This window comes from Zea mays, chromosome 6 (assembly GCF_902167145.1).
Source record: "Zea mays cultivar B73 chromosome 6, Zm-B73-REFERENCE-NAM-5.0, whole genome shotgun sequence".
Lineage (NCBI taxonomy): Eukaryota > Viridiplantae > Streptophyta > Magnoliopsida > Poales > Poaceae > Zea > Zea mays.
In genome coordinates, this window is record NC_050101.1 from 103,604,947 (window position 1) to 103,618,224 (window position 13,278).

Sequence of the window (13,278 nt, forward strand, 5' to 3'; positions counted from 1 at the left end):
GATGTAGTATATGTTTTTAATATAATAGATGTAAACATAAACACAGTGGTAGCTACGAGCACATTTACTTGAGGGGTTGTGGGTTTGAATCCCCTTGAGTCTTGTTTTTTAATTTAATTTTAGCTAGGTATGAGATGTACGTGGGAATGAGAATAAACTTTGTGGGGAGCCCCTTGAGTCTTGTTTTTTTAATTTAATTTTAGCTAGGCATGAGATGTACGTAGGAATGAGAATAAACTTTGTGGGGAGGGGAGAATGAGAAAGGAAACAGAGAATGGTGACCGAACATGAGAATGCCTACCCCTTACCGCCTTAATAAGTAGTAGAGAAATCGTACCGAACATCGGAAAGGCAGAACAGAGAATAGACTGTGTGGGGATGGGGAATCGAAAAGGCAGAACAGAGAATGAGAATGGCAGTCTACCCCTTACCGCATTAATAAGTAGTAGAGAAATCGTAGTATACAAACAAACATCATACAGTGGTCAATTTATACAGAAGTTTGTAATATTCCCCCATTGCGGACATTACACAAAACACTATTAGAGGAAACCGTTTGTGGCATGTTCGTTTACGCCGGATTTCACTAAAAATCGTTCCAACCGATCAAACCTTATATAAATTAGACAAACAATCCAGCTAGGAGTCGTTCCGAATGCTCAAATCCACTGGACCGAACAGGCCCTCAGAGTGCACGTACCACGAAGCAAGCCATTAGACATCAATATGTATTCTCATGATCACTGCTACATGCAGCTCTATAGAACAAAAGAAACAAAATCACGTAGCCACCTAGACCCTTTGTAAAAAAATGTACATGAAGTTCTAGTCTGATCCAGTCTGTGCCCAACGAGATTTCTGGTTCAGGGCATTTCATTTCATACAAGTTGCACTTAAGTAGTTAGGACACTTGGGGTTCCAAAACATCTTAGCGTCCTGCATGGCGTCTGTTCCAGGATAAGTAGTTGTGGTCTCCCAGTTTCCTGCAGAAGGCACAGACTGGATTAGCATTTCCACTCGTGTAGGGTGTCAATGAAATATAATGATAGACAGACATTTTAACAAGCACAGAGAAGCCCTAAAACAATCATTCTTATGGTACAAGCGTTGACCATGCCAGGACACAGTGCATAACATAGGCAACACAATATACCATGATAAGCAAATTAACAGCGTGAAGGACCAAAGTCAGCAAAGTAAAACAGAACAGCTGGTTGTCTGGTTCTAGTCCAAAATTTATAGAAAGTGCTCCTATGGAAGTACTTTCAACAAAAGGGCCAAAGTGGTGTGCTGTGAAATGTGTTCAATACAACCTAAAGCCACAGGGACGCCTCAACCTTTAATTGACATAAAAGATGCTGAGATAAAATGGGTTGCACCAGGCATAATCAGAATACTTTACTACAGGTTTTCTATAAACTTGATAGGCTAAACCCGGATTACTTCACAGCAAGCATCACATTCACAGTACGGCTATCACAGTTGATAGAATACGCATATATATAGCAGGTTCATGGACTAAATCCAGCACAAGGCTAATTTCCAAGCAATTGCAACATACAGTCAAAAGTCACTAACCTTGGTTTTACGAAGTACAGCAAGGTGAATGCAAATGCCAGGAAAATGCAGAGCCCGCCAACTATAAGGTATGCAAAGCCAAGAAAATCGTTCTTCCCCCCAAGCCAAGTTGCAGTGGAGAGGACCAGCTTTTTCTTGCCACCGAAGCTATATGTATTGTAGTTGTTATTCAATGTCACTGTTATTGTGTCATTCTCCTTGAGGTCAATGTATATTCTCCCATATAACTTTCTGAATGTAGGAAGTGCTGCAGTCCGCATCCAAACGATGAGATCCTCTTGCTCACTCAACTGTCACATAACACTTAAATGACATGAATAACTGCCACAAATATTCCTTACCCATACAGTTTTTTTCCACATGAACAAGAAATCAATGGATATTAGCTGAAATTATGATGTTGCAGATGTATACTACAATGAACAATAGTCTCCCTATAAAAGCATATGACACAATAAGATGGTACAGAATAAAAATTCACATACCGGGATCTTTGGGTCAAGTGTTGCTCCACCTTTAAGTGCGCCATTCTGGAAGTTGCTCGGATAGACATCTTTACCAAATTTATGTTCCCTATCGCTCTTCCAGGAAATATCTTTCTTGTCCACTGTCAAGTTCTCATTACCACGAGTGAAATTATATGTATCATTAAACAAGCTCCAAGCAATGAGGCCGCAAGGAACAATTGGTTGCCCATTAGCTGTGGTCTTCTCAGGTTCACAAGCGGATGTCTGGTTAGCTTTACTAGCATCTCTTAGCTGTGCATCGTTTCGGCTCTTTACATACCTGAATCAGAGAAGTGCACGGTAAATCTCCAATGCAAGACTGTTCACTTGTTTTTCTTTGGTGGTAAGATAACATCTAGCAGTTAAGTTGTTGTATCATGTTTTCCAATTAAAATAGCATCACAATTGCAAATGATAATTCATCATATCAGGAAATCGATATATCATAGCTGTCATTTGTTGCAAGAGAAATAAAGATTCAAATGGTTGCCTGCAAAAGTGCAAATCTTAAAAAACAGCATACCTCCTATGGTTCTGGTAGAAGTTACCAAGTTCATAATACACAAAAATAGGCTGCTTCATATCCTTTGTAACCTGGAAAGAAATTAATTCAAATTTTCAGCAAAGAAAATTGTGTTAAATGTGATAGAAAATGTATCATGTATGTTACAACTGCAAGTTTGTTCAAACTTTATAGTCATTTAAAGAAACTGTTTAATTGCACTGTTGCTTTTCCTATGCCACGTAGTATTCCAAACAGTAAATAAGTCTAAGCTTATCACCGTAAGATTCCTTATGCACTCTTTGGATAAGGTCTCATTCTGGATGTAAGCAAGCTTGTTCTCAGTCATGTTGCCTGGCACACATGCCTCATCATACCGATCAATAATCTCAACAACCTGCAATCAGTCAACATGTATAAACAGAAATAATATGAGACTACCACAACTCACAACATCTATCTTAAAACTGAAGCCACAAGACAAAAGGCAGCATACATCTCTCGCAGCTAGCAGTGAAACAACACCAATGGGAACAAAGATGACCCCGACGATGAAGAAAACAGAGACAACCTACAAAACATATGTTAAAGCTCAAAACATTTGTGACCTTGTCCGATGTTACCTTCCTAAATCTCCAAAACCAGCAGCATCATAATCTTCACAACCCGTAAGCCTACCCATTTTGGAGTAAGAATCGGCTTGCAAGCTGGCAACTCCTGCTGTGTGAACTTGGAATCTGTACACAAGAATTTCTGAGTAAGAATAGGTTTGCAATCCGCAAATGCAAGTCACATCACAGTCTTAGCATTTGTCAAGCAGGTGATCACAATTTCTGACCTCATAATGTCATTGGAACCCAGTGTCCAAAGTCCAAACACATGTACTGTAAACAACTAAACAATACCACCATTCCACAACTAGTTTGACGCTTTTCATCTTTACTGAACTAGCTACACCACTAAGAAACTTATACTGTTGTGTATCAACTAGACTGACAGGTTTCCTTCTGTACTTAATATGACAGGATATCACTAACGAAATAATACCATCATATAACACCTGGATTGATGGTTTCTCTTCTGTATTGAACTACCTATGATCAATAAGAAAACGAATCTATCATGCACTGAAATAACTAGATTTACTGTTTGAGTACTGAATTGAACTAGCAATAATCAGTATGTAAATAATACCATCATGTGCTAACTAGTCTATATTTTTTCTTCTGAATTGAACTTGCTACAGTCACTAATACGCAAGCTCCCACGATTAACAACATGGCAACAAAAATATGAACGCCAAAGGAGAGCATAAGCTAGCAGCATCTACAAACCCAAAGGGGGCCAAATCAACAGCAAACCACTAACCCCAGCATGTATTATCGCGCCGTCCCTTGCCTTAGCCAGAAACAAACGGGAGAACTGCCAATACGGCCATACGGGGAGCACACGGGATAGATTCGGCGCGAGATCTCACACTTGGGCATCCTGGTGTTCCTCCTGGCTGCGGCCGCATCCCCGGGTCCCCCGTTGCTTGTTCCGGCCGCATGGCTGTTCATCTCGCCGGCCGCCACGAGCCCGTCGCCCAGGAGCCAAGGGCACCTCACGGAAGCAGCCGCCGGGACTGGCGGAGACTGGTCTTCCCAGCCGCCGCGAGAGGACGCTTCTCCGCGCCGGAGCAGCGCCGATGGTGGAGGCGAGTCGCTTCCCCGCGATCTAGCTTGCTGCTACCGGCTTGCTTGCTGCGAAGGTAAAGGAAGCTGGGAGTGCGAATTGATGCGGACTTGCGGAGTTCTGACCAGCAGGGGAGGTGGTTGGCCGGTTGGGTTCGTGTCGAGTCGGCGTCGACAGTTTGGGGGGTGGGGGGTGGACATGGGGCCAACCGCGAGCAGGCCCAAGTTATGCGCTCGATTCTTCTTCTAGAAGATATGGGGCGTGTTTGGTTCGGCTTTTTTCTGGCCAGCTTATCTGAAAAGCTGGCTGTGGGGAAAAGCTGGCTGTTGGGAAAAGCTGGTGGTTAGAATTTAGGTGTTTGGTTCGCCAGCTGTGCAGAAAAGCTGTTCGTCAGAATCTACGTGTTTGGATACAGATTCTCAAATTGCAGATTCTGTTCGAACAAACGATAAAATGAAACCCATAACGCAGATAAAGTTCATTACAAACTAATTAGTGGAGTTGATTACATCATAAGTACCGTTACAATTGCACTAAGTTAACTACGACACTAATGCATTTGCAATTGCATCTCGAAAATCACTCATGTCTAACTCATCAGATGTGCTAGTACTACTCTCACCTGCAGGTAGATCATGACTTAGGCTATTAGGTCCTACTTCATCAAAATCTCTATCGTGTAGAGCACTATCTCTAATGAAGTTATGCAGTGTCATACATGCAATAATTATCTTCGATTGTTTCTCAAGCGAAAATGAAGGGAGACTTAATAGAATTCTCCACTTCATTTTTAGCACCCCAAATGATCGCTCAATAACATTTCGTAGGGATGAGTGCGCATAGTTGAAAACTTCTTTACTCCCAATAGGTTGCCTCGCATTTTGCCATTCCGTAATGTGGTACTTCTGACCCTTATAAGGTGCAAGGTACCCCTTTCTATTTGGATAACCCGAATCGACAAGATAGTATTTACCTGCACAAACTCAAAATACAAATGTTACGTACATATGACATAAAATAGTACTGTATTATACTAATCAACAAAATATTTATATACCTTCCGGTGGATGGGGGAACCTGTCCGCATAAGTTATTAAAGTATCCTGTAGTACTCTTGTGTCATGTACGGAACCTGGCCATCCTGTCACCACAAATGTGAACCTCATATCGAAGTCACATACGGTCATTACATTCTGCGACGTGTAACCGTGTCGGCCAATATATTTCGCTTGTTCTGAAGCCGGGACTGCCGCTGGGAAGTGACTACCATCTATTGCGCCTATGCAATCCTTGAAGTGTGGCCAAAACCTCGCCTCTCGCAAACGATGATGAATCTCGACAAAATGTGGGTCTTTTGGCTTGATTGTGTCAGATGACATCTTATAAAGTGCATTAAGGACATCACTATACTTGTGGCTAATTGTTTCCAATGAGTGACCAAATTTATTTCTGATCTGCCTAAACGATTGTGGACCCCCGCATGCCCACAAGAATATGCCAAGAGCTTCCATAGTACTGACACCCCTGCTTGGAAGCAGCCCATAATTTTGTACCAACGTGTCATGCAATCGTCGAAAAACAGTTCTTCGCATCCGAAACATGTCAAAACAGTCGTTACTAATCTCCAACGTTCTTTGAACCCATTGAATACCAGATTCGACCAATGTTCTTCTAGGAGCCCGACTGAAATGCCTGCCCCAAATGTCAACAGCATAAAGAGCAACAAGCATTTCTCCATCTGTTTCGTCATTAGATGTGTGTGCATCCATTTCATCATCAGATGTGTGTGCATCCATTTCATCATCATATGTGTGTTCATAAGGGTCACACATCTGCATGGAGACAACCAAGAGCCACAATTTCATATGCAACCACAGTTTGTAAAACACATATTAAAGAAGCCGAACAGTTTACAGGCATATGAAAAGTTCACAGATTCACATAGTTCACAAAGTTACAACTCTGATTATTCTGATACATGTTGAACTCGAATTTGTGGAAAATTGTTTGAAAGCGAAAATGATACTAACGAAAACTGACACGACATGACTCATTAAGCAGACACAACTAACATACTGAACATATAAGCCTCAGTTGTCCGACCAGCAGCATGTAGGTGGACTTTTTTAACATCTAATGAAACGACATGCCTGATGAAAAACACAACCAACGATAATAGTAAACATGTACGACTCTGTTGTCGGACGTCCACCAGCTAAGTGCTCTTTTTAGTTTCTAACTCGTAAGCATTGCGAAGCCAAGCGATTCTTCCTTCTTTTGTCTCCAAGTTTGCAAAAACATCTCTATACTTCTTATGAATCAGAAGATGCGTCGCAAACAAATGTAGTTCGCTCCCTTCAGGTGATCCATCTTCCTTGACTTGTAGCAACTGCTTTTTAATCTCTAATCGAACCGGGTCATTGTCAGAAGAGGTAATGGACTTGTTTGTGGTCAATGAGCGGGACTCAAAAGCCTCCACAAGTCTTTTCATGTACTCTTCCCTCGAATCTTTTTTCTTCTTTGGTTTTGGGGAATCATGGCGCATCTTACGCTTCCCAGTAGCATTTGTGCAGGGGTCAGGTGTGCTGTTTTCACCCCCACCTAAAGTGTATTCCAAATGATCATCAGAAGATGAATTAGCATCCTCCACGCCAGGAACCAGGGTTCTTTCATTTGTGCAGACAATGGGTCCAAACATAACCTTTAGCTCGTCCTCATTCTCTAGGGGGGCTGTTTTGAACATAATACAACCTGGCATTGCCTGCACCAATTCGTAGTTCCTACTTTTAGATGGCCAATACTAATGTTAGTCTACGAAACAAAATAGGAACTTACTTCATTTTGCTTGGCCCACCACTCATCTGGCGCACTGATTGAACCAGTATGAGGGTCTCGACCAAGACCTGTAGCCCTCTCATTAAGAGTTTTCCACTGGGTGAACATTCTCTTCAACGAATCCCACCTATTCTTCATTTGATCCCTGGTGTAAGTGCGACCAGTGCGTTCCTTAAACTTCCTTATGAGGTTAGCATACCCTTCTGCATTTAGAAATTGTTGTGGCCTGTTCCGAGCATTGACCTCTTCTACACAAATTTCTGTGTAAATTTTTGTTGCTCTACTATCCCACTTTGCAATCACTTTGCCGGACTTCTCCATCTAGTGCATAACAAGTATATAGTTTTCAACATACGTAGTAGTGGTATCGGATTAAAAACAACAAATAAGATGAAGAATATACTGGCCATATTATGTTCACATAATACCATAAATACTAATGTTATGTTAAGATAATACCATAAGTACTAAGATTCCAATTTGCTTAATTACACAACGACAACCTTAAATAAACTGGTACTGGACACAAAATGACAGGGAACACATTTACAGCATCCCATTAACCAAAAAAAGTAACTGATTCCCTGTTTCCCTACGCCCTTAGTACACAAAAGCACATGGACTTCATCCCTGTTATTCAAACACCTAACTCCAAGGTTCACTCCCTTCTACCTTAAACATCATTGTCACTAAACGAAGGCATCTGATCGGAGTCATATTCAACACCCCAAAAGTTTTGGAAATGCTCCGCAAAGTCCCAATGTGGAGTAAGGTCGTCGTCAGATGGGGGTGGTGACGACAAGGTAGAAGGTTCATAGCTGCTGTCAACCGGGATGTTTACGTTGTTCACGATGTCCAAATGCTCTTGCAACACCAGAGAGTCTTGCTCCAGCATGCAAGCTATCTCCTCCAAAGCTACACGAAGTTTGGTAGCATCAAATGAGGTCAACCCGCGTCCAGGACGGATTGTTTCCCTCGCTACGGAAAATATCTTGTCCGAAATCTCTTGCATCCTTCCAATTGCCTTGTCGGCTATGGAGTCTGCTGAATCCATCTGATGTGGATTTATTAGGTCGTTAGTATACCAGACATGGGGAGTATCTACAAAAATTTGGCGTGGTCACATGTCCTGTGCCTTGGCTGCTAACAAAGTAGGGGACAAGTACCACAATTTAATAGGCACGTGTGTAGTAATAAGAGTACTAACACACTGTATGGATTACCCAATAACGTGAACGTAATCCTTAATCAGTACATGGACAAGCGTTCAAAGAAAGCATGACCAAATACACTGATGCTATAACACATATATGGTATCCCGTTCACCCAGAACAAGAATTGTGAGATTCACATTACCTTGCCTGAAGTTGATCTTGGATCCTCAGACGAATAACCCGAGTTGATGGGGAAATCTGAAGAACAAAAACGTTAGTACGTCGATGGTAATCCGTTCTGATGTACAAAAAAACTTGACATGGTGTGAATGAACTAGAATGCACTTATTGAAATGTATTATTGGGCCGGCTGCTAACAAACAAAAATAGGGTTCAAGTACCACATAAACAAATTATAAGGGAACACAGAGTTCAATGTTTTCCCCTAAACCGTAACCAACAATCGTTGAACACCATATGTTCATCACGTTGCTACGAGTCAATACAGGGGCCGTAATCAGTACATACGAGAGATATCCAAACGAGGAGAGGGGCGGGATGGAGGAGACGAACATACCTGGGAAGACGAAAGATGAGATGGCGGGACGAGTCGCGACTTCAAGATGCCTGTGGGATTTGTCGAAGAGGTTGCGGAGCCGCGGTCACACCCCTAGAGAACGGAAGGGTCACGAATGCATCGAATCACCGACACGGCGGAGGAGCTACAAGTCAAGTTCGCCATGGATGAGAGGAAGAAAGCTTACCTCTGCGAAGACGACGAGCGCGGCGGCGGGAGATGCGATGGGGGACACGAACGCCGCCGCGGGCGTCGCGAATGAGGGCGGTTGCGGGAGATGCGATGGGGAGGAGAGCTGCGGCGGCGAGTTGGGACGGGGACGCGTGACGGGCGCGCTTGCGAAACCCTAGCGAAATGAGGTTGGCTTTCCGCGGAAGCGATCTGAGCCCCGCTTCTGGCGTCGCGTAGGCGGGCGACTTCTCATCCAAGCGCGGCGCGGAGAAGCGGCAGGAGAAGCTGCGCGTTTGGTAGCCGCTTCAGCTTCTGGCGGCCAGAATCCCCCCAGAAGCTGAACCAAACGGCGCCATGGTTATGTTTGCTTGGTTAGCTGGTGTGTGGCCAAGAGAATCAAGTCTTGTTTGCTTAAATCTGGTGTATGCAATACAAGATTCAGATGTTTGATTTTAGAGTACTGGTTCAAAGTGTTTTGTCTAGAACTTACTTGGTCACCTAGCTAAATTAAATACAATTATCTTGCATATGTATATGTGAGTATTCTATAAACACTCCTCATGTAAATATAATGAAGATTATTATCAGTGGGTATCCATGGTTTCACCCGTAAGTGTCTTTGTTCGCTTAGGGTTTGTTTGATTGCATGAGGATTAGAGAGAAATATCGGGGATCGGATCTCCAAGCCCAGATATGGAGAAGCTCGTCCAGGTGAATCCGCTATCGGATGACCTCGTACACCACGTCCGGGGTCGAACGAGGTGAAGCCTGGCAAGGGGGTTAGACGAACCATCAGAGTGGATTTTGCATCTGACCGTAGGATCGAGAGCACCTAGAGAGGGGTGTCGGGGATAAGATCCCTTGTCCTGGAGCCTATGTAACACTATAAAAACCATCAACTAAAAATAATGCAATTAGTTATTAATGGTAAAAATGGTAATGAAATTTTCATTCAAGTGTTTGATATTTATTCGCATTTAGAGTAGTTTTGTTTGCTCATATTTGATCTTTGGATGTTTAGTAGAATTTTCTTTCATATGGAAAATCCAATTAATTAATATAGAAATATTGATCCAAAAATAAATATTTGAGTTATAAATAATTTTGGAATAGTTATTATTATTTTTAGAGTTATTTAAAAATATATTTGTATTTTTTAAATAAAAAGAAAAAATGAAAACCAAACCCTAGCGCTCGGCCAGGCCAAACGGTCCAGCCGAGGCCCATCAAGCCGCCGCCGCCAGGGAGGATTTTCTCCCCCTCTCCCCTCTCCCTCCCTATAAAGGCTAGGGATGACAATGGGTCGAGTTCGGATCGGGTATAGTAAATATCTGCCCGCGACAATACCCACGGGTATTACTCATATTCGCCTGCGACTATACCCGCGGGTAGAATTTAGTACCCGTGTCCATACCCATCGGGTATCGGGCGGGTATCGGATACCCACGGATATAATTACACTCCACACAAATAAAACACATGGTTGACAAATGACAAGGTAGAACGAAAAAACAAGACATAATAAATCTGATTACTGTTACAGAAGCAAGTAATATATGAGTACATAGCGTTTAGACTTTATACTTTAGACAAATAAACTCATATAGAAATAATAGTAGTAACACAAGCACGTTGATCCATCTAAAATTAATTATCATAGTGATTTCATACACATGCTACCTATGAATTTTGCCATTCGATCTGTATTTCTGGTTAAAATTTAGTACATGACGCATTGTAATAGGTTGAGGATACAAACATAAAGAATCATGTTCTCTTACCTGAAGTTTTTTCCGAAGCTCAAAGCTTCCTTGCTTCGGTGATGTTGCCTGCTGTCTCGGTAGCTTGCTGTCTGCGTCAAGGGACACACCTGCATTGCTGCATCGAGGGTCAACGCCTATGCCACCATACCAGGGGCCCGCACCCACGCCAGGGGACATGCCCGCACAGCCGAGACGAGGCCAGCACCCACGCTGCCACGATGAGGGCTAGTACCGATGCCGTCGTGTCGGGGTCCACGCCTACGTCGATGCATAGAGCAGTGGAGCGGAACTCCTAGCATGTGGGACATCCAGGCATGTGGTCGGTGACTAGTGGGATAACATGGTGGTCTCGAGGAGACTAGGAGGTGGGAGCTGGGCTCGTAGGGGTGGGAGATTGGGTGTGGACATTACCTGGGAGCTGTAGCCGCCCCTAAGTAGGGGATCAGGGGAGTGGATTTTGCGCTTGGTTAGATGAACGATGGAGCATGAGCCGTTGGGCCGTTTTTTAGTAAGCTAAAAAATAGTTTCATTAGTTTCGGGCATCCACCGGATACCCGCGGGTAGGAGATAAAACCCATACCCGACCCGATTTTATCGCGGGTCGGGTATGGGCGAGCCCCGCGGGTCAAATTCCGTGCCCGAATCCAAACTCATCGGATCGGATATCCGTTGGATACCAGAACCTGTGGGTAAAATTGACATCCCTAATAAAGGCCGGTTGAGCCCCTGTTCCTCTCCCTCCCCTGCATGCGAGCCCCCTCCGTCCTCTTCCTCCCCTTGTCGTGAGCTCGTCGCCGGAGCTCGCCGCCGTGCCCTCGCCGTTCGTGGTTCGGTCGCCGGAGCCGTGCCCAAGCCCTGTCCGAGCCCCGCCGAGCCTAGCCACGCCGGAGCCCTTGCAGTCCGCTGTCGACCGCGTCGTGCCCCGCACTGTGCCCCCATGCCTCACCGCCGTCTGTTCGTCCAAGGTTGAAGACAACCCAAAATTTTGATTTATTTTTCAAAGCATGTTTTGAATTAGTTTATGAATTTTGTAATTATTGTATTGTAATATGAGAATGTTGTGATTCAGAATTTATGCGTATGTGAACTATTGATTTTTGGTATATATGCGATGAATTAGTGAATTATTATTAGACATGATATTGGTTTACGATTTCTTTAGAATTTGGGATTGGAATGAAGTATGACAAAATTGGTAGACACATGTTGGTAATAAAAACACTAGATAAGTAATATCATAGTTAATTTTGTTTACGATAAATTTTAGAATTTATCTAGAAGTTTATAATCATAGGTTCATTTAAACCCACTAAATAGATAATAGAAGTTTTTCTTAACATAGAATTAATAAGTGGTATATAATTCATAACAATACAAATATTATAGTCTAAACAGTGGTTTAATTTATTATTAGATGTTTTGATATCTGATTATTATAATGACATTTTCTTTTAGAACGAAAAGATAAAACTTAAAAGAAATCATTATTCATAATAGAAGTAATTAATTGATAATTAATTTCGGTAGAATTTAGTTAAATCATTACATCTAAGAAGTTATGTTATGTAAAAGAGCTAAATTTGTCCCAAACATGCCACAGTCTCATGCGTTAGTGCGTTACCACGTCACCACAGCCGCCTCTCTCGCTCTTCTTTCTTGTCCCGGGCTCGCGGCTCCATAGTCGCCGTTACATCGGACAAGGGCATCTTGCGGTGAAGCATCTAATCTGAGCAGTCAGTCGTCCCCCCGCTCGCGGCCGGGCTACTGCTGGTCGTCAAGTACTCAAGTTGTAGGCGTGCAGCCGGGGCGTCGGCCGCTAGCTGCTGTCAGCACGCGGAGTTTTTTGGGATTATGATCCTCCCGTCGGACGGCTTCGCTCTCTTGGTATCCCGCAGCGCTCTATCCCCAGTTTGGGATGCTCGTGTGCCAGCACTCGCCGCATTGGTACCATTGCCGGTGAAGACTCCATTAACAGTGTATGCCGGCTCCTAACAGTGCGGGCCCATTTGAACTGTGCTCCATCGGACTAATTTACCCCTGTCTTCGTCCTCTTCTCGCCCGTGACTCTGCGCCTCGCGCCCCGCTCCAGTTTCCTCCTCACCGTTCGGTGACCGACATTGAGGAGCGGATGAGGGGCTAGACTCGCCGGTCGCGAGAGGAGGAAGAGGCTTAGTAGTCGCCGTGCCTCCATGGATGAAGACTCATTCGCACCCCCCTCGTCGACATCCATTCACTCTGGTCCAGCAGGAGCACTCGGTAGCGCAGCCGAGCACCATGAGATCCGAGCCGATGCTTCTATGCTCAGGCTGCTTCCTCCACCAGCAGATCATTTCTTTGCTAATTCATCAATTGATGTTATTTCAGATGTAAGTTTGTGGCTTCAGTGTTTTGTAGATATCAGTTGTGGCTTCAGTGTTTTGTAGATTTCAGATGTATTTGAACATGTTTTCTAACTGCATGTAGTTGTTCCTTTCATTTGTTGTAGGATGTAGCAATTGATTGGGGCACCATACAAGTT

The 13,278-nt window shown here is 43.5% G+C and overlaps 1 protein-coding gene, 1 long non-coding RNA gene and 1 pseudogene across 2 annotated transcripts; 1 reads left to right on the top strand and 2 right to left on the bottom strand.

Annotated features, from left to right (window-relative positions):
- Positions 1-643: 643 nt before the first annotated feature.
- On the bottom strand, positions 644-4,372 carry LOC100282354 (uncharacterized). Its single transcript, NM_001371851.1, has 8 exons — positions 4,064-4,372; positions 3,265-3,323; positions 3,083-3,157; positions 2,867-2,983; positions 2,608-2,678; positions 2,064-2,364; positions 1,579-1,868; positions 644-983 (listed from the first exon to the last, which is right to left on the bottom strand). Exons 1-8 carry the CDS (start codon positions 4,143-4,145, stop codon positions 929-931), a joined length of 1,050 nt encoding a protein of 349 aa, NP_001358780.1. The 5' UTR covers positions 4,146-4,372; the 3' UTR covers positions 644-928.
- Positions 4,373-4,825: 453 nt separating this feature from the next.
- Positions 4,826-5,424, bottom strand: LOC103629663 (uncharacterized). The gene is made up of 2 exons (XR_554558.2): positions 5,318-5,424; positions 4,826-5,233 (listed from the first exon to the last, which is right to left on the bottom strand). It is a non-coding gene; the product is annotated as an uncharacterized lncRNA (long non-coding RNA).
- Positions 5,425-8,807: 3,383 nt separating this feature from the next.
- On the top strand, positions 8,808-10,982 carry LOC103631238 (uncharacterized; annotated as a pseudogene).
- Positions 10,983-13,278: the final 2,296 nt, after the last annotated feature.

Excerpts from the sequence above, each read along its gene's own strand:
- LOC100282354 (NM_001371851.1), bottom strand. The coding sequence starts at position 4,145 with ATGAACAGCCATGCGGCCGGAACAAGCAACGGGGGACCCGGGGATGCG. Across the intron at positions 2,984-3,082 it reads CACTGCTAGCTGCGAGAGAT|GTTGTTGAGATTATTGATCG; the intron begins GTATGCTGCCTT and ends GACTGATTGCAG. Across the intron at positions 2,679-2,866 it reads AGTGCATAAGGAATCTTACG|GTTACAAAGGATATGAAGCA; the intron begins GTGATAAGCTTA and ends ATTTCTTTCCAG.